Source organism: Entelurus aequoreus, linkage group LG20 (genome assembly GCF_033978785.1).
Source record: "Entelurus aequoreus isolate RoL-2023_Sb linkage group LG20, RoL_Eaeq_v1.1, whole genome shotgun sequence".
Lineage (NCBI taxonomy): Eukaryota > Metazoa > Chordata > Actinopteri > Syngnathiformes > Syngnathidae > Entelurus > Entelurus aequoreus.
The window spans coordinates 4,212,738-4,234,681 of NC_084750.1; the positions used below are offsets into that span (position 1 = coordinate 4,212,738).

Consider the following 21,944-nt stretch of genomic DNA (forward strand, 5'->3'; position numbering starts at 1 on the left):
TTATGTTGTTTAGTTTCTGCCATATTACTTTGTTTATCAATCAATCAATCAATCAATCGACTTATTTAGCCCTTAATGACAAGTGTCTCAAAGGGCTGCACAAGCCACAACGACATCCTCGGCTCAGATCCCACAGGGCAAGAAAAAACTCAACCCAATGGGAACAACCAGACACCTTGGAAGGGGCCACAGACGTTAAACCAAGCGCTTAGCTCTGTTTACTCCGAGGGGAAATCTCCGGAGCAAAGTCCGTGTCGTTGGTCCGCCATGATTATCAAGCCAAACGACGCTAGTGCACATGGGCCTGACTTCGTGTTGCCTAAAATGCATTAATAAATGACGGTTTTTCGGTAATTAAAAAAATAGACAGTGTAACTATCCGTCTGGAATTTTATCGCAAATGATCATTATACCGTTTACTGTTACATCCCTCGTTCATTAACAAGTAAAAAGTCGAGGGCTGTCACGGCATGTTCTTGCCGCCGATGTTGGTAAATTTTTTAGGGCATGATGGCAAACAGTCTCTGTTTCTGTTTTTTTTGTTTTTGTTTCTCTACTCGGGCTGATGTAACAGTTGGTTGGGGGGCGCATAATAAATGAAAAATAAATACAAATAAAAATGACGAGGGCGGTCGCGGCAGTTGCCGTGGTTAAATTTGAGCCCTGCCCCAGGTCCCGACTTCATGTGCAAGTCCAGTCAATCGGGAGACCAGCATGGGATCTATTTGAATGGAGACAAGTCAGCTGAGCAGAGATGTCACCAACCGACGCAAAGAGGAGTGGTCCATCCTGGGTCCAGACTTATGCTTGTGTTGCTTTCATATACACATTACATTTTGTACTTGAGTTACATACATACTTTTTTTTAAAAATGAAACTTGGCTAAAAGAAGTAGTTTTGGAAAATTTTGAGCACATTTAAAATTATCGCGATAATTTTGGTCACAATAACCGTGATAAGAAATGTTCATACCGTGACATCCCGAACATACATGTATACATACATACACATTAACATTTATATACACATACATATGCATATTTATACATGTATACACATATAAACACTCATACACATATATATATATATATAAATGTATATATAAATAATATATACACATATATTATACATAGGGGCGGTATAGCTCGGTTGGTAGAGCGGCCGTGCCAGCAACTTGAGGGTTGCAGGTTCGATCCCCGCTTCCGCCATCCTAGTCACTGCCGTCGTGTCCTTGGGCAAGACACTTCACCCACCTGCTCCCAGTACCACCCACACTGGTTTAAATGTAACTTAGATATTGGGTTTCGCAATGTAAAGCGCTTTGAGTCACTTGAGAAAAAGCGCTATATAAATGTAATTCACTTCACTTCACATATATAGTCTAGTTTTTATTTTTTTACGATTCCAAATTGATTGATCATTTTCAAGAATGGATTTTTAAAAAGACAATTTTTAGGCCATCTCCACAAGAAGTCAAGAGCAACTTTTGCAACATGTAAACTGTTTTGAAAAGGTTTTATCATTATTAATTTGGCAAATAATATATAGTAAGGATCTGTTTCAGTTGTTTTGAACAGAGATGTTAATCTTGTGTGAGGCAGCCATGTTAATTACGCCTCTTATTTGCAGTAGCTCACCATTACTACTACAGTATGTAGTTCTACACCACTGCAAACTACCACAAATAATAAAACAACATTATCATTTTGATCTACATCAAGAACACTGGGTAAAAAATTATGTAGATTTTGCTGTTAAAAAACGGAAGCTCAGTCATCAGAATTTTATAGTTAAATGTACGCCGAATTGAAAAATGTTACTACTATTATTTTTACGGTAAAATTCAAGCAACTAAGCTGCCGGTTTTTCACAAGAAAATCGAAGGTGTTTTTTTTTACAGTGTATTACCGCAAATTTAAAAATGGTACCACTGTTATTTTTACAGTAAAATTCTGGCGACTGAGTTGCAAGTTTGTTTTTTTTACCGTAAAATCGGTGGTCGTTTTTACAGTGCATTACTGTACATGAAAAAAAAAAAAAATCCTACTCTTGTTTTTACGATAAAATTCTGGTAACTGAGCTGCCAGTTTTTTTCTTACCCTAAAATCAATGGTTGTTCTTACAGTGCATTACTGTACATGAAAAATAGTACCAGTGTTATTTTTAGGGTAAAAGTCAGGTGATGAAGCTGCCAGTTTTTTACCATAACATCCGAGGTGTTTTTTGTTTTTACAATGCATTAATGTAAAAAAAATGGTACCATTGGTATTTAACAATACCGTAATATTCTGTCAACTGAGCTGCCGTTTTTTTTTTATTTAACTGTAAAATCTATGGTCGTTTTTCCAGTGGATTACTATAAATGAAAAAACAGTACTAATGTTATTTTTGCTGTAAAATTCTGGCAACTGACCTGGTGGTTTTATTCTAGCATGAAATCTACAGTTGTGTTTACAGTGCATTACTGAAAATTGATATTTTTTTTAAATTCTGGCAATTGAGCTTGCAGTCGTATTCACAGTGAAGTGCCACGTGAGCTTGAAATTGTTGTCTTTCTCTAAAATCAGTTTCACTTGTCCATACCTCCGCCTACATGCGTATTATAATGCCTACACTTGATCCACTTTTACATTCCAAAATGAGGCCAAAGCCAATTGCTGCCAAATCATGCAGAAAACCACTATTATTACAATAATAATCAAATTTGTAAAATGACTTTGTGGTGAAAACTGAGCATGATTGTTTTTTTCAAGGGCAGAATCTTTGCTCTCCTATCGTATCAGCCTGTGCACGTGTACCTAAAGAAGTGTCCGATGGCTATGTCTGCATGATACCATTTCCCCTGGGATTCCCGCTTATCACTTACTGTGCCTTTAAAAGACACGGGTTGGGTGATGGAACACACTTCACATAATGGCGTCACAAACTAAAGCAAATATAATCTACTGTCGAACTGCGTGAAGCCATTAATCACTTTCTGTCTCTCTGCGGGTATTTCCTCCACTCTCATACAAACTCTGGAATTGCCAATCCTTCATTTGCTCATCATCCACACTGTTTCTGCATTTAGAACCTCCTCCACATTCCCTTTTCTGCTTTCCTATGGGAACTTCCTGCTCTTTGTGGCTGACATTTTCATTTTCATGCTAAGATGAGTTTTCAGCACATTTGCTTGGCACACAAGCATGTACACACACGCACCTGCAAGGAAGCCATCTAACAACCACACACACACATACACCCGCATCATACCTTTTCTCACTGTTACTGCCAGCTGAATGGTTGGCATTCATTTTGTGCAAAGGCATGGAGGCACAAATGTCTGGGACAGCTGCAGTACTACAGAAATAAACCTCCATCTAAGAACTTAATCGGTTCTTCAACGTGGTTCGCCAACCAAAAAGTTGATATAGTGAAGCAGAGTTCCTTATAAGAATCAAAGTAAACATGAATAATTGCTTTTCGCCTCAACAAAAGTCACTAATTTAGTACTAAACTGCACCTAGGAAGAAACAATATTGAATATATACAGTGTATATGAATGTATATCAAACCAAAAGAAAATGCTAATAATCTTTTTTATCCAAACATTCTTGTTGGTGGACTCAAAAAACAGAAAACCAAAGAGGAAAATTATTTTACCTTGTGTCTGGGAATATTTGTGGCATTGTTAAACGAGCAGTGGCTTCACGTAGTCACCGCTAGCGTTAGCACAAACTAGCAGTGTGATGCCATTCTTCCTCAGCTTGAGTCCCCGGTAGTGCCTTTTCCTTCGCTGTGATAAAGGTTTGTTGTAGCGTCTTTTTCAACCTCATTACAATTAAAGACTTGCTGCGGAACAAACCTCATTTGCTGATATAATCCTTGAACCAAAGTGACCACAAGCCGGAGGCTAACTAGCTTCAAACAGTTGTCCAGCAACCCAAAGCAATACAGCAATACTGACAGTTTGGACACGTTTTAAGTGTTTCTGATCACACAAAGTGATCACGGAACGGCAACCACATAATGTCCCCATCGTGGGATGAAGTCTATCCCATGCTGTCCTAAGACCGGCTGACACGAGGTACGACAGTTGTGAAAGTAAACTCACCAGAAGGGCCGCGATCCGAGAAGCTCTTTGAAATGGTGGCCAAGATGAAAACAGGATGTGATGTAGAGGGGCCCGCCTCCTCAAAATGGCCACGCCTGTAGTAACCGGGAGTGATGTCATCAAAACGGCAGCCCCCATAGGGCTTCCAGCGGCAAACAAAATGAATGAACGATAAATAAATGAAACGTTCGTACGACTAGACATTGTCCGCACACAGAGGCATCTTTTGTGCCGTAGAAACCTTGGCAATCCGAAAAGAACGCAGATAGAGGCGTTCATGAATGGAGCTCTCACTGCACATAGTAGCAAAAGAGAAGGGAAACATGTTATACAGGGCTGTCGAAATGAACGCATTCATGCGGATTACAGTAATTCATCATTATTTTCAATTTGACAATACATATCAAATAGGGACATGATGAGATATTGTGTCACGACATCAAAACATGACAATATTTCTGTCTCGCGGGCAGAACGCAGTCAGAAGTTGTTTTTTTCTAAAGTCAGTAGGGAGCGAAACCGCACATCAAGGGCATACTTGCCAACCCTCCCGTTTTTACCGGGAGACCCGGTATTCAGCGCCTCTCCCGATAACCTCCCGGCAGAAATTTTCTCCCGACAAACTCCCGGTATTCAGCCGGAGCTGGAGGCCACGCCCCCTCCAACTCAATGCGGACCTGAGTGGGGACAGCCTGTTCTCATGTTCACTTTCCCACAATATAAACAGCTTGTCTGCCCAATGACGTCATAAAATCTACGGCTTTTAGGGAGTAGAGTGCACAACTGCGCACACAAGGAGACAAAGCAGAAGAATGAGGAAGTTACAGACATGGCGACGCCGTCGACGAGCAAAATGAAGAAATACGCTTGCAAGTTCCAAAACGAAAGGAAACAAGAATTTCAGTTCATCGAGGACAGTTCGAAGGGGAAGGGGTATGTATGTTGCCTGTACATTTTGTAGAACAGACTTTTCCATTGAACACGGTGGCCGAGTCATGAACGGAGAAGTTAAACAGGACAATACTGCCATCTACTGGATAGCCCCCGGAACACTGAAATTCAAGTATTTATTTTATTTATATGTATAATAAAATAAATATATATACATACATATATATAGCTAGAATTCACTGAAAGTCAAGTATTTCATACATACATATATATATATATATATATATATATATATATATATATATATATATATATATATATATATATATATATATATATATATATATATATATATATATATATATATATATATGAAATACTTGAGTTGGTGAATTCTAGCTGTAAATATACTCCCCTATTAACCACGCCCCCTGCCCCACCCCCGACCACACCCCCCACCCCCCACCTCCCGGTATCGGAGGTCTCAAGGTTGGCAAGCATGATCAAGGGCCTGGTTTACTAAAGGTTTGCGTGTACTAAAACATGTGTAAACTTGATAGTACACACAAGTGATCGACGAACGTGTGCACAATAAGGCGTCTGTCTTCATAAATATGCTAACATTATGCTGATCAGCGCAACGCCCACAATACAGGAGGAGAAAATGCAAATATAATTATTTAGCACACGCAATGTGCAGTATTTAGCGTCATATTTAACACCTTTCAGATGTGCTAATTAAAACGCTAAATAGTGCTCGCAAAACGCTCATTAGAGTTGATAAATCACACTGCGTGACCTAAATAATTGTATTTACATTTTCTCCTCCTAGTATTGTGGCCGTTTTGCTATTCGTATATATATATATATTAGAGATGTCCGATAATATCGGCCTGCTGATATTATCGGCCGATAAATGCTTTAAAATGTAATATCGGAAATTATCGGTATCGTTTTTTTTATTATCGGTATCGTTTTTTTTTGTTTTTTTTTAATTAAATCAACATAAAAAAACACAAGATACACTTACAATTAGTGCACCAACCCAAAAAACCTCCCTCCCCCATTTACACTTATTCACACTCATTCACACAAAAGGGTTGTTTCTTTCTGTTATTAATATTCTGGTTCCTACATTAAATATCAATATATATCAATACAGTCTGAAGGGATACAGTCCGTTAGCACACATGAATAATAATAATAATGGATTAGATTTAATATCGCGCTTTCCTATTGTTAGATACTCAAAGCGCTCACAGAGAAGTGAGTGCTGCTGGTCGACTAATAGTACTAACCTTTAACAGTTGATTTGACTCATTTTCATTAATTACAAGTTTCTATGTAACTGTTTTTATATTGTTTTACTTTCTTTTTTATTCAAGAAAATGTTTTAAATTTATTTATCTTATTTTATTTTATTAATTTTAAAAAAAAGGACCTTATCTTCACCATACCTGGTTGTCCAAATTAGGCATAATAATGTGTTAATTCCACGACTGTATATATCGGTATCGGTTGATATCGGTATCGGTAATTAAGAGTTGGACAATATCGGAATATCGGCAAAAAAGCCATTATCGGACATCCCTAATATATATATATATATAAATATATAAAAAATATATATATATATACACAGTATATATATATATATATTTTTTTTTATGGAGCTGCCATGCAAGGCGCTAACCAGCAGCCATCAGGAGCAAGGGTGAAGTGTCTTGCCCAAGGACACAACGGACGTGACTAGGATGGTAGAAGGTGGGGATTGAACCCCAGTAACCAGCAACTGCTGGTTACGGCCACTCTAACAACTTCGCCACGCCGTCCATACATATATATATATATATATATATATATATACACACATATATGAAGCCTTAATCTGCTCATTTCACAGACACAATCCACTTTGCTCACAAGTTTAGTAGATCAGCTTTGCACGTGTTTTAGTACATGTTATATCCGAGGATAAACCGACTGGACTGTGTGCTAACACGACTGTTGATCATCATTTACGACACTTCCAACAAGCGTGACTCAAACTGCTTTAGGGCACCACACTTCACTGTCGTAACACAGCAACACCAGCACATGGCATAGACCAGACCTTGGCAAATTAAGGCCCGGGGGCCACATGCGGCCCGTTAATCTTTTCAATCTGGCCCGTCGGACATTCCCAAATAATTTTTTTAGATCTTTAAGATGGAAACTGTAGCTGCCATTATGATGTGCATTGATGTTTTCAAATGACCCTAAGTCTTGAACTATACAAAGTATTTCATTGGTTGGAATCTGCGCTTTTGCATTATATACTAGTTACTATGGTAATTTAATTAGTTACTATGGTAATCTACATCACAGCAGTTCAGACGAGGCACCAAGCAGTGTGGGTGGGGAGCGTTTCTTCAGAGTGTTTCCAGAGCGGCCAGACTGAAATGCGGGTGTCAGGGACAAACGCGGAAGGAGATTTTTACAACAAAGTTCTAAAGCTTAGTGATATATCAGGTTGTAGGTGGGTTTATTTCAGTATTTCGCTATGTTTGTTGCACTTTTGTTGCGTTTCACTTGATTGTAAAATATATCGATCGAGAAGGGGTGTGACGTTCATATGTTGTCAATATTCAGTGTTTTATCGTTCATAGTTAATATTGCAAACCCCAAATGTACATTTTGTGTGTCTCACTCAGTAAAAAAAACTTAAAATTATATTCCGTTTTTTTAAGGCAGTCTGTCCATAACGTTTTTAGCTTTCAGTCAGACATTATTGTGAGGTTTTGAATTAGTGTTCCTAAATATCAGATATACCGGCCCCCAGACACATTTTTTTCTCAAAATTTAGCCCTTGAGTCAAAATAATTGCCCAGGCCTGGCATAGACTGTAGCTACATTCACTCCCGCCTTTAAAGGCACCACACTTCACTGTCGTAACACTCCAACACCAGCACGTGGCATAATCCGTATGCTACAGTACACGCAAACATTTGGTAAATCAGGCCCCAAGACCCTAATCTGTCCTCAACGTTCGTTGCTAGTCCACACGCTAATGCGTTTTAGTCCACCTCTAGACCTCTAAAAAAGGTAGCATCTTTTTCAGGGTTCTTGTGCAACTATGAGAAACCGCCAGAAGCCGTCAGTCTTCAACCCTCAGCGTGATGATCAAGGGAACATTTATGGAGTGGTATTTTTACTTTCCATAATTGTATGGGTGGTGCATACCATCTTTTTTATATCATGATGACCTTTTCCAAAATATATTTCAATCAAACTCACTGCAGTGCAATAGATTTGTTTGCTTGTGATCTTATGATGGAAAAGTAGGACTAAATCATTTTCAACACCCACGTATGTAACGTATGTTTTGTAATCATGCAACATTTTCATAACATTCCCTATAAATTCAAGTAACCCAAAAAAGTACAGTACTTTACTAAACTCATGTTTTTGAGGATTGTAGGACTATTTGTGTTGACTTTCCCTGAGGCTAGACAGTATTAGCTCAATAATTGTGTACTTGGCATGGCATGATGGATGGACAAAACTACTTTCCCTTATTTTTGCTACTGCTTTACCCCAAATATGCTTTGGTGTGAGCGTCCTCCTGGTTTTATGGCTACAACACTGTGCCCTGATGTATTTCTTTAGCATGAAATCAATTTCTGTCTATATATACACAGTATATACTAAGAGCATGTGTGTGTGTGTGTGTGTGTGTGTGTGTGTGTGTGTGTGTGTGTGTGTGTGTGTGTGTGTGTGTGTGTGTGTGTGTGTGTGTGTGTGTGTGTGTGTGTGTTAATAATGCAGGGATGCTGATCACACTGAATGATTGATGACAGGAAGGTCATGGACAGAACTCACAGGAGGAAAAAAGAGAAATAAAACTGCAGCAGCATAAAGTCGCATCACAACATTAATAACAATCATTCCTTTTGTGTGAGTTTTGCCAACCATAAAATATGTTACATCTTATTTTCACCAAGTTGGTAATAAATCATAAATATGTGATTTAAAAGGCAATCATTTAGCATACATGTAGAAGTAAGAATGTGACATCAGTGCAAGATGCCAGCTGCCCACGTCAACAAGCTGAGTGGCTCTCATATACACCAAGTAGCTCCTGCAATAACATTATACATCACAATATATTCATTACTAAATGATCATAGATTTAGCTGCTGACCGATGCAATACCATATTACATAATTTCCGGTTGTTATTTAATCAAATATATTATTACTCTACTTTCTAATGTACTTACTCTCTGTTCTAACATCTACCATTTTGTTCAAATGTAATAAACATGTATTCTTCAGTTGATTGGATACTTTACATGAGTCGTGGGCGATACTACAAAGTGGATTAGGATCCAACAGGGGCATGATTGATCATACCAACGCTGACACTTAATATTTTCAGGATCATTGAATGAATAGACTTTTGATCCCAAATATAATCAGACAAAAACCAATACCAATTTTACATGAATATTCCTACTATTGACTGATTTAAACTATTTAGTTTTTGCCATTAAAGCTAAGGCTGAAACGACGCGTCGACGTAGTCGACGTCATCGGTTACGTAAATACGTCGACGCCGTTTTTGTGCGTCGACGCGTCGCATATTTACGTCACACTACCGTCATGGCGAAGCGCAAAGACGATCAAAGCAGACGATGCGAGCGGTGCGAGCTAGGGGGGAAAAGCATGCCAAAAGTGGTCAAAAGTGTGGGAGTATTTCAATAAACGGCCTAATAATCTTGTTGTATGCACACTGTGTCGAGCGGAAATGGCCTATCATAGCAGCACAATGGCTATGAACGAACATTTGAAAAGAAAACCATCAACTAGTCAATCGTCTGCGCGAGCATACGTTGTCATCATTACACAAAAACATGAATGTGTCATTTGTATCTGCTAGGGGTGTAACGGTACGTGTTTTGTATTGAACCGTTTCGGTACGGGGCTTTCGGTTCGGTACGGGGGTGTACCGAACGAGTTTCTAAGCTAAAGCTAACTTTAGCTGCTAAAGTCTTAACAAGCTGCTTCGCTCCTCTGCCTCTGTCTCAGCACGCAGCATTGTCCCACCCACACAACCATCTGATTGGTACACACGCAGCATTGTCCCACCCACACAACCATCTGATTGGTACACACAAAGCATTATCAGCCAATCAGCAGTGCGTATTCAGAGCGCATGTAGTCAGCGCTTCAGCGTCTAGCAGATATGTGTTTAGCAGGTGAGCATCAGGCAGCGGACTCTCCCCAAATGATAATAAACACCTCCCAGTCAACTACTAGTAACATCACTATGAGCCCGTTGACCTTCTAGAAATATAAACTGCAGCTCAGCTCGCTCGCAGTCCTGGCTTGAGGTGAAGGCTAATTAGCTCTCAGTTCCAGCCACATCGACCCCTTCTGAGCGCCTATTTTCAGCTGCTGGGAATATTGTAAACAAGAAAAGAAGCAGAGCATGTAGACATGCTAACCTTTCTTCATTACAACTGTTAGTCACTCACTGGAATGAGTAGAATTGGTTATTGTGTACTGTGTTGGACTGGATGTTTATTTTGCACATTTTAAAAGCAATACTTAATGTTTACAGTGCTCCAGAATATTTAGATTGGCACTTTTTTGTATTGGATGTTTATCTTTATTTTTGCACATTTTAGCAAATAAGCAATACTTTCACTTTTGTTGAAATGTTTACACTGTTGTTACAGAATATTTCGTTTTGCACTTTTTTGTATTGGATGTTTATCTTTATTTTTGCACATTTTAAAGCAAAATAAGCAATACTTTTACTTTTGAAATGCTTATACTATTGCAGAATATTAAGATTTGCACTGGATGTTGACTTGTATATTTGCACATTAAAAAGCAAATAAGCTACTTTTAATTTTGTTAAATGTTAAAAGTTTTAAATGTTTACATTGTTACAAAATATTTAGTCATGTTGTTGTCAATGTTGACTGAGTGGCCATACTTCTTTTTTTTGTAAATAAAAGCCATGCCTTTTGAAAAAACGGGCCTACATTTATTTTTTCCTCTTCATTTTGAATAAAAAAATAATCGGTAAAAGGAAAAATAATCTATAGATTAATCGAAAAAATAATCTATAGATTAACTGATTAATCGAAAAAAATAATCTATAGATTAATCGATAGAAAAATAATCGTTAGCTGCAGCCTTAATTAAAGCCCTCCTGTGCCTATGGACTTGTTTTATGACTTTGTAAACTGTAACAAAAATTAAAAAAGGCTGTCAAAAATATTGATCTATACTGGGTAAGGGTGTAACGGTACACACAAATTTCGGTTGGGTACGTACCTCGGTTTAGAGGTCACGGTTCGGTTAATTTTCGGTACAGTAAGAAAACAACAAAATATAAATGTTTTGGTTATTTATTTACCAAATTTGTCAACAATGGCTTTATCCTTTTAACATTGGGAACACTATAATAATTCTGCCCAAAAATACAAATAGCTCTGTGTGTGATGGATGTGAGCCACCACTAGGCTGATCAGTGCAACAGCAGGCAGTCATGAATGCTAAAGATAATAATAACATACATATACACACAGGGTCCATTGCCAGGGTTAATGTGGTCAACATATATAAAATAAAAACTAAATAAGATAAGGCTCAGAAAGGTTTCTTAACAAAACCTTTCTACATATAAAGTGCTTTTTTTGATTGATTGATTGATTGATTGAGACTTTTATTAGTAGATTGCACAGTAAAGTACATATGCCGTACAATTGACCACTAAATGGTAACACCCGAATACGTTTTTCAACTTGTTTAAGTCGGGGTCCACGTTAATCAACATTACACTGCCTCAAGTTGTTGCTCAGATTAAATAAAATGACAAAACTTTTCTTCGGTATAGCTCGGTTGGTAGAGCGGCCGTGCCAGCAACTTGAGGGTTCCAGGTTCGATCCCCACTTCTACCATCCTAGTCACTGCCGTTGTGTCCTTGGGCAAGACACTTTACCCACCTGCTCCCAGTGCCACCCACACTGGTTTAAATGTAACTTAGATATTGGGTTTCACTATGTAAAGCGCTTTGAGTCACTACAGAAAAGCGCTATATAAATATAATTCACTTCACTTCACATAAAAAAAGTGCAACATTAAACAGTTTCAAGTCAACTAAGCATCAGATTAACTTTTCTTCCCCCCCCCCAGCCTTTAACCCTGGTGACTTTCACTCAATCTTCCTGTTTTTTGCCAGAAAAATCAGTTTATCCACATTGTCTGCAGAAAGAAGAAGTGGGTCAAAATTTAGTTTTTAATGCAATATGGTCTTAAATCTGCTGCTATAAAAACACCAATGCCATTTGTTATTGCTTTAGCCCTGCCTGACTCGCCGAGGAGAGGCTGCTTGAATGCGGTGTTTGCACGACGCTCGTCTTTCTCGTCTTTCAAGCGATGTTCACTCGGGGGTGGTGACGCTTCAAATGGGTTAGCATGTTTGACGTGTTGCCAAAAGCATACCCTACCGCTGCTGAACAACAAATTGCTTTCGCTTTGTTGTCGTAGCCCGGTCGCTAGGGTTGGGTATCGAGTATCGATTGGAACCGGGACTAACTTTCCGATTCTCCTGGAAGCGTTCAAAAGTTTAAATTCCGATTCCTATTTTCGATACTGTCACGAATTGGCGTGACAATACCCAGTCCACCGACCGGAAAAAAATATGTCCGCTGAACACCAACGAAGAAGCGCCCACCGCCGGAAGTGTTACCATAGCCGACGAGTCAGTCAAGCTCAAGCATGGATAGCGGGCGTCGGCGGTCGAAAGTGTGGCTTTACTTTGCAAAAAAAAATGAAATAACCGCGAAATAACAGAGCTCCATGTCCATCAAGAAACGAGTGGAGAGAGACCTGCAGATGTACCAGGACGTTCCACCGATACTTATGTCTGACGACCCTGCTGCATGGTGGTGGTCCGGTGGAACCAACAAAAGACTTATCCTTTGCTGTCAGATCTAGCTTTTTCCTATTTATGCATTCAAGCTTCTTCCACACCCAGCGAACGTGTATTTTCCACAGCAGGAGACACTATCTGTCCAGAACGCTCACGCATCCTGCCTGAGAAGGCGGATATGGTCATTTTCCTAAACAAGAACTGTCTCTGATTTTATACTGTACCTGCTGCTAATCTGGACTGGGTTTTGCAAGTTGTTTCTTATTGTTTATTTGCTTTTCTGCACCAGGTTAGCCCATCAGTGGGAGCACGATAACATTTTTAAGTACCTGCAGCATCATACACTTGTGTGTGTAAATGTGTTTTCATGAGGTTTCCTGCAGCATCATACACTTATGTGTAAATGTGTTTTCATGAGGTTTCCTGCAGCATCATACACTTATGTGTAAATGTGTTTACATGAGGTTTCCTGCAGCATAATACACTTATGTGTAAATGTGTTTTCATGAGGTTTTCAAAAATAAAGCTCTCTTGAGGAAAGTGTACCCCTGGGAAAATGTATTCATAATTTATAATATTTATATTCAAGTTCATAGATTTGATATTTATATTCTAGTTGAAAACAGCCCTGTGAGGAATTTATAGTAAAGTTCATAAAAAGTTAATAGAATTAAAATTGATGGAGAATGTCAGACTATTTCATTCAGAAAGACTGTAGGTTAGCTAGCTCATTTAAAATATCCTAAACTTTTTTTTGACCCTGCCTCTTAAAAGAATCGGAACCGAGAATCGTCAGGAATTGGAATCGAAACAAAGAATCGGAATCGGAATCGGAATAGTTCAAATTCAAACGATACCCAACCCTACCGGTCGCTGCTAGCATGCCGTGTGTTGTGCCTCGGTGTGCATTGTTTACACAACGTGCGGTACGCTACTTAATATGTCCATGTGGAAACTCGTTCGGTACACCTCCGAACCAAACCGAAACCCCCGTACCGAAACAGTTCAATACAAATACACGTACCGTTACACCCTTAATACTGCAACCTGCGGCTCTAGAGCCGCATCTTTAGTGCCGCCCTAGTGGCTCCCTGGAGCTTTTTAAAAAATTTATGAAAATAGAAAAAGATGGGGGAAAATATATACTTTTGTTTTAATAGGGTTACTGTAGGAGGACAACATGACCTCCCTAATTGTTAGAAATCCCACTGTTTATATTAAACATGATTCTCTGATTAGAGTATTTGGCGTGCGCCGTTTTGTCCTACTAATTTTGGCGGTCTTTGAACTCAACGTAGTTTGTTTACAAGTATAACTTTCTTCAACGATGCCAGAGAAAGACATATTTTATGCTACTCATTTTGTCAACTAATCTTTTTATGCTGTGTGTGAATGCACAAAGGTGAGCTTTGTTGATGTTATTGACTTGTGTGGAGTGCTTATCAAGCATATTTGGTCAGCAAGCTAATCAATGCTAACTTGCTATTTAGGCTAGCTGTATGTACATACTGCATCATTATGCCTCAGTTGTAGGTATATTTGAGCTAATTTAATTTCCTATGTCTTCTGTGTATTTAATTTCCTTTAACTTGAACACAAACATCTTTACCTTTGGCCATTCTAAGTCAGTAATTTAGAGGCGTTATCTCACCTCCTGAGAAGCCTGCGTTTTACTAATGTTTTCCAATTATGTAAAAATGGGTAGAATAAATGTTACATTTCAACATTTCTTTCAACGAAGATTTGTGTCAGCCTGCGACACACTATCATTTTGATAATAGGCTAACATAGACACTTATATCATGTGTTGACTTCATTATATCACTTATAGAAGGCTTTTTAATTTTTTGCGGCTCCAGACAGATTTTTTTTGTATTTTTGGTCCAAAATGGCTCTTTCAACATTTTGGGTAGCTGACCCCTGATCAATACCAACCATATACTAACACTAAAGGTGTTATCGTTACTGTCGATATTTGTATTGCTCTGCCCACCTCTGTGAGAATGTTTGGGTCGCCACTTTGTGGAGGTTTTCTGCACGCGTCGCACACGTAAAGAACACTGCCAAGCACTGGTCTTGTGGAGGCAGATCTCCGTGCTCCCTCGCACACTGAATACATTTTCTTTCATGACCAACTGTATTTGTTTAGCGAATAAATGCATGACATAAGACACGCTCATGTGTCACTTTCTTCTCTTGTTTTGCTTTCGATACGTACCCCAATAAAGTGGCAACACGGGTCTCTGGCAAAGCAGTTGTGTAACGTGTGTTGTGAAGCTTACGATGAAAGTTACGAGGCATACGGCAACAGTTCCATTACAATTTGTTCATGAGCAAAGGCGAAACGGACGCACTAAATCCGCATTTGTGGCAAGCTGACACGATAAGCACACATACACGTTACGACACAAAAACCATAAGACTTGCAACAGGAGGGGTGGGGATGTGGGGGGGCTCTAGAGGCGGAGCTGCTGCCCTTCTGGCGCTGCTCCAGCCGACAGTTGGTACCTAAGGAGTTAAGCGGTGTTTTGGGAAACTATGGCCTTTCAAGACAGCAGGCATCTTTTGCGCAACATGGACAGAAGGAAAAAGTGTTGCGGTCTTTAGTACTAACAATATTGACAAAAGCTGGTAGCTATGTCATTTTTGCAAGTTGGTATCAACTTGGTATCGAAGTGTTTTTGACAACCCTACAACTGCTACAACAACTGCTGCAGTTACTTTACTCACAGCCCAGGCGTTAAAATTACAATATAAAAATTATTTTGTCTCTAGAGATGGAACAATAAACGATAACGATGAGAACTGTTGTAAAATTCCCAGTGGTTAGTATTATCGTTTTAAATTGAAATGATCGAAAAACCGTGATTCATAACTGCACTTTGATATACTCACATACTGACTGGCACCAGCTCGCTAGCTTAAATGCTAATATGAAAACAAAAGCCATGAACATTTTTCCCCGTTATGAAACAAACCCCACTCTAAAGCCGATAAAACATTGCTGTCTTAGTATTTAAGATATTCAATTGTGTACATTGAACCTACAAGCTCAGAGGAATACGAGACCAAGGTGTTTTTATGGTGTGTTCAAGGACCGCTACACAGAGTAGGACGCCACAACGCCCGCCACAAATAATAAATAATAGATTTCATTTATAACACACTTTTCATTTGAATAAATGTTAAAGTGCTACAATACAAATCAATGTTTAAAACAAAAGTTTGGCCATTGAAACCAATAAAATACTAAAACACTATCAGTGAAGTATAAGAAACACAAAAAAAGCAAAACAGTGGCTTTTTTAACAGTTTGTCTATTATTTTAGTTATATAAATATAACTTGGTTAAGAGATTTCAATGTGTGCATCAGTACTTTTTGAGCACATTCAACAATAATACCGTGATAATTTGGGTCACATTAACCTTGATATGACATTTTAATATTGTTGTACCCCTAATTGTACGATAGACATGTTTATGTTGTAGTACGAAATACGTATATCGCTGTTTTGTTGTTGGCCCCGTGTGCAAATACTTTCACTCTCGTTCTTCATCCTCTCAGTGCATTTATTGAGCACCTGCGCTTGGCTTTTCGCACCACACACGTGACTAGAGTGCACTTGTTGGAGGCAGCTCGTCAAACTGCTCTCAGCAGCGCCCCCTTGCGTCCCCTGTCAAGGGCCGGGTTAGCATGTGAAGTGACAGCGGACTTGCAGAGTAGAAAGAACCCTCCGAGGCTCAGAGGAAGTGGGGAGAATGTTCCTGTGTCGTGTCAAGTAAATATGCTTATTGTGCATTTGTTGTTTTGGAAGTTGACATTTCTGTGTAGATGTTTAAAGACGTGGCTTTTTCGTGCAACAACTTATTGCAATTTGCATAACAAGGGCAGGTGCAATTTAGTAACTGCACTGCATCATACTCAGAGCAGTTTCTATTGATCTGAGCCTGAAAATAAGACGACCAATCTTTTTCATGAGTAAAAGGAGTATATTTCTTGGCTGCTCTACAGTTGTTTAATCACTCCGCTTTATTACCCTAAATTGGGCATCATAACTCCTCCGTTTGACTCAAGTCATTAGTGGTTTAAATCGCCAGACCACAGATGTCCAACTCAAGGCCCAGCGCGCCACATCATGTCAAAAGCCTGCCTCAATAAAGTACTTTCTTTTCTTACTAATTGTATTCAGTCTTTCCATTTTGACAGAAAAAAATACATGTACTGCTTGGAATTGCAGCTTTTAAACATTGACCAATAATGCAAAAAATATTCTTCCAAAAACGTGTTCACTTTAAAAATGACAATATATTTTATGGTAAAAAACTGGCAACTCACTCGCGGTTAGGGTTGCATTGTATCATTTACAGTAATACACCATAAATATTATGATAAAGTGTCAGTTTAGCGGCCACAATCTTATTGTTAAAAAACAGTGGTATATTTTTTCCAGTTACAGTAATATGCTGTACATTTTACAGTAAAATTCTGGAAACTGAGCTGCCTTTTTTTTTTTTACCCTAAAATTGGCCGATATTTTTTTTTACAGTAAATATATAATCAAATGCATAGAAAATTTTGCAATGATATGGTTTATATTAATATATCACACTCTGCAATGTGGCCCTTAATAAAAAGGAATGTAACAACCTATCTTTTTGAGGTTACATTTGAATCAAGATGCTGTTTTCATTGTCATCTGCCACACTCAAGCGTTATATAATGACAACTATCGGATATCTGTCTTACCTCTCCAGGTGTTCAACACCTACTCCAACGAGGATTACGACCGGCGTAACGAGGAGGTGGATCCCGTGGCCTCCTCGGCGGAATACGAGCTGGAAAAGAGGGTGGAAAAGCTGGAGCTCTTCCCAGTGGAGCTGGAAAAAGGTGGGAAGGAAAATGTGAATGTGCATCCCACTGGTCCCAATCAGCGTCAAGTGAGCTGTTGAGTTTCGTGCACTCCCACACATTTGCATTGATCTTCTCACACTTGTTTACCACTGGCACTTTCATTGTCCACTTGTGGCCCTGAATTAAAGTCCAGTGACTTGTGGCTTCTCACCTAACGTAACTCCAAGCGCCTATGCATAATAAAAAAAACAGGAGTGATGGCACTGTGAGTGAAGGTCAGCGTACGCTAAGTGGATGTCCCTTCCCTCCTTTTCACTATTTCGCTCCAACGGTCATCTTTTCGAGGTGGATGCGGCTGTCGACACACGCTTACATCGTATGCTCTGCATAACTTTGTTCAGATGACGACGGTTTGGGCATCAGTATCATCGGGATGGGCGTCGGTGCTGATGCGGGCCTGGAGAAGTTGGGCATCTTCGTCAAAACGGTCATTGAGGGCGGAGCTGCCGAGAGGGACGCCAGGTGAAGCTTTTTTCCTCTTGCCCTACCCACTGCATATTTATAATGTGAGCGGTTGTCTTTTCACACAGGTACACACTTCATGTTGTGCATTTTATGATGGCGTCAATAGTTACTAGTGTAGTGGTCCATATAGGGTGTAAACCAGGCCTATTTGACTCGGGGTGCCAAATTTATAGACAAAAAATGTGTCTGGGGGCCAATATATCTATTTTTAGGAACACTAAGACAAGACCTCACAATAATATCTGATTGTATGCTAAAAACGTTATGACAGACCACCTTAAAAAACGGAATGGAATTTTAAATCTTTTACTGAATTAGACACCCAGAATGTACATGAAAATAAAGAATGTAGGATTTACAATATTAACTATGAACAATAAAACACTGAACATTGACAACATATGAACGTCACCCCCTCTCTATCGACATATTTTACAATCAAGCGAAACGCAACAAAAATGCAACAAACACAGCAAAATATGAATGCGTAGGGTAAAAAATAAACCCACTTACAATCTGATACATCACTAAGCATTAGAACTTTGTTGTAAAAATCTCCTTCCGCGTCTGTCCCTGACACCCAGGCTGGCCGCTCTGAAAACACTCTGTGGAAACGCTCCCCACCCACACTGCTTGGTGCCTCGTCTGAGCTGCTGTGACGTAAATTACCATAGTAATTAGTATATCATGCAAATGCCCAGATTCCAACCATTGAAATACTCTGTATAGTAAGACTTACGGTAATTTAAAAACATCACTGCACATCATAATGTCAGCTACAGTTTTCATCTTAAAGATCTAGATAAATTATTTGGGAATGTCCGGCGGGCCAGATTAAAAAGCTTAACAGGCCGCATGCGGCCCCAGGGCCTTAATTTGCCTAGGTCGGGTGTGAACATTTACCAAAGCACTAGCTTAGCGGTTAGGTTAGCTATCAGCATGTCTGTTGCAGGCCTGCTCTCGATGTGTAACATGTTCAGCCTCTTCCTCCAGTGATAATGTATTTGATAATGATACTTATAGTAGGGTATTGAGACATGTACTTTATTTGCCGTAATAGAGGTGATTATTATTAGCTTAGGGGAGCGTCTCCACACTGTGTATAGAGACACATTAGCAGCCGGAGGACTAAAAATAAATCTAGTGTTAACCAGACAGGATTGGCGTTTGTGATCTGCAATAAAAGTCATTAATCGGCAATGGCAATCACATCCTTTTTGGCTGATCGTTCAGCATATCCCTAATTATAAACGATGCTTTACACTGTCTGTGGTAAAGTTTGACTGTAGCAGATGGTCCTGAGCAAGGTCAAATCTATTATGTACAATCATTATCCTCACAATACAATAACTTCACGTTTTCTGTACGATCATCTTGCAACACCTATGAATAGTCTCATTCATTCAGGTCATTGTATTCTCAGGGCACTGAGTCGATTGAGTCTAAACTGTTGCCATTGTCTTAGAGCATGTTTCGCCCCTCAGCCGAGAAGCATTTAATGCTCACAGACTTTCATAAAACAGCTTTAGTCTGAGAGCCTTGTGCCGGATCCAAAGTACTTATCCCCAAATGCCAAGAAAAATGGTTACAAAAAACTGTGAAGCAAAAACAACATTCGCTGCTCAGATTGGAGGTGAAAAGTGTTCGAAGACAACAGTCCAGATTAGATTAATTAAATTCCCCGAGAATGTAAAAAGACTACACTGTACCACAGGGTTATTCGATTACATCATGAAGAGGGCCGCAGTTTCAAGAGCCCAAGGGCTCAGGGGCCGCAGGTTATATTCCTTACTTGATTGCAAAGTAAACACGTCGGCTTTCACACTGCACTGCCAATAAGTTCATTATTCTGCTGTCGCTACTCATTTCCAGCGTGTGCAGATAGTTAACAGCATGAAGAAACAGATGCTCCAGTTTTTTTTCCGAGAATTGATGTTCCTTCTTTTGAATTATTTTCCTTTTGTCAGTTTGATTTCTTTACACTCCATTTAGGTTTGTAAGACTGAAAATGTAAACATGACAAGTATTAAGTCCATTTTGTTTTTACATAAACACAATAGGTTTTGTCTTTATACATTCACACAGTAAACTACAAATGTTTACACATATAGAAATTACACATTTACCCGCCAAACATTGCACACAACATATGTGGCTCAACACAATTAAACCTAAGGTGTAGCATTATCGCTCTCTACTGGTCAAATTCAGCGCTTGATAAACAAACTTTGCTTGCCAGAGAGTCACTCAAACAACACAACCACACTAAATAAATCACAAAGTCAGCCATTTCAATACAGAACAAACTAAATATCTTTATGCACAATATCTACTAACAAATGTTTGACCAAGTTTCACGATGAAGCTTTCTACCGTCGTTGCTGTTTTTCTGGATCAATGTGTCCGTCACTGAAAAGATCCGACGGGAAACAATGACTCCAGCAATTGCACGGAGCAGAATATTAAACTTTGTTGTCCAGTCAATGTTAAAAGTCAGATTTTTGTCTTTTTTTATTAAGTTTGAATGAGTAGTCTTCTTCTCCTCACCCCACTGCTGCTTCACTGTGACACATATGCCTTGCTGTTGCCCCCTGCGGGTTAGCGGGAGTACTGCATACATAATCAACCCAAGTTTGAATGGTTTCATCAAGCCTTTTTGGGTGATGTTTGGCAGGCCAAATGAAAAGCTTTGTGGCCTACTGTATTCGGTTTCTTCTTAACTCACTCCAAAAGAAAAATGTTGCATCAATTGCTTCCATCCCATCCATTTTCTACCGCTTGTCCCTTTCGGGGTCGCGGGGGGCGGTGGAGCATTGCTTTTCCAGTTAAAAACATGAAAAGCAAGAAGGCTGTGTTTGAGGAATAAAACACTTGTAAAAGCTATTTTGTTGCTGTTGTTGTGCTAGCTCAGTAGCTCTCCGTCAGCTGTTATGTGTCTAAGTCTGTCTTCTGCTGAGTCGGGGTGACTGTAATGGTCTGAGGTCCACCATGGCAGGCAGACAGATCAATGGGCTCAAGTGATGACCCACAGCAGACTACCAGCGGGTCTTTGGCCGCCACTTTATCCTAACGTAGCGTCTTGGGAATGTTTATGCCAGAAGCGTCTGCAGTGGATGATTGACACACAAGCAGCTAAAGTGGTTGACATGTGACAAGTCGTGTCACCACTTCAATTCTTACTTTCATATACAAAAATGCACGGTGATCATTTACCGGTTTCATCCTCCTGCATGTAAGCTGTTTAAAAAGATGGTTCACTAACAAGCAGTCGATTAGTCCATCTCCCATGACGCTATGCATTATTTTTGTTAGGTTCCTCTATGACACCTATTGACAAACAAGCTAGGTTTTCCTTTTGTAGTTGGAAATTCAAGCACAGATTTATTTTTAACTATTGTTTGCCTTGAATTGTGTGAACATTTTGATTATAAAAAATAGATATCCTCTAAATATATTAATTAGATTATTTCTAAATGAGATGAATTATGAAAATCAGGACTTAATGCTAATTAAGGATGTATATCATTAGGGTTTTATTGATACCGGTATTAATCGGTACTCTTATTGGTACTATATGTAATTGGTGTAAATAAAGATGCGAAAAATTCATTTTTATGAGCACAAGAGGTTGTACACCAGCAACATCATGTAAC

At 39.2% G+C, this 21,944-nt stretch overlaps 1 protein-coding gene across 5 annotated transcripts in view; it reads left to right on the forward strand.

Moving 5' to 3' along the window:
- The window catches only part of ppp1r9a (protein phosphatase 1, regulatory subunit 9A), a 145,971-nt gene that overhangs the window by 68,249 nt on the left and 55,778 nt on the right, over positions 1-21,944 (forward strand). For all 5 annotated transcript variants that reach the window (XM_062029229.1, XM_062029231.1, XM_062029230.1 and 2 more), the window contains exons 3-4: positions 17,670-17,802; positions 18,168-18,288. In XM_062029229.1, the coding sequence (XP_061885213.1) occupies positions 17,670-17,802; positions 18,168-18,288 (254 nt within the window). The remainder of the gene's footprint in view (positions 1-17,669; positions 17,803-18,167; positions 18,289-21,944) is intronic.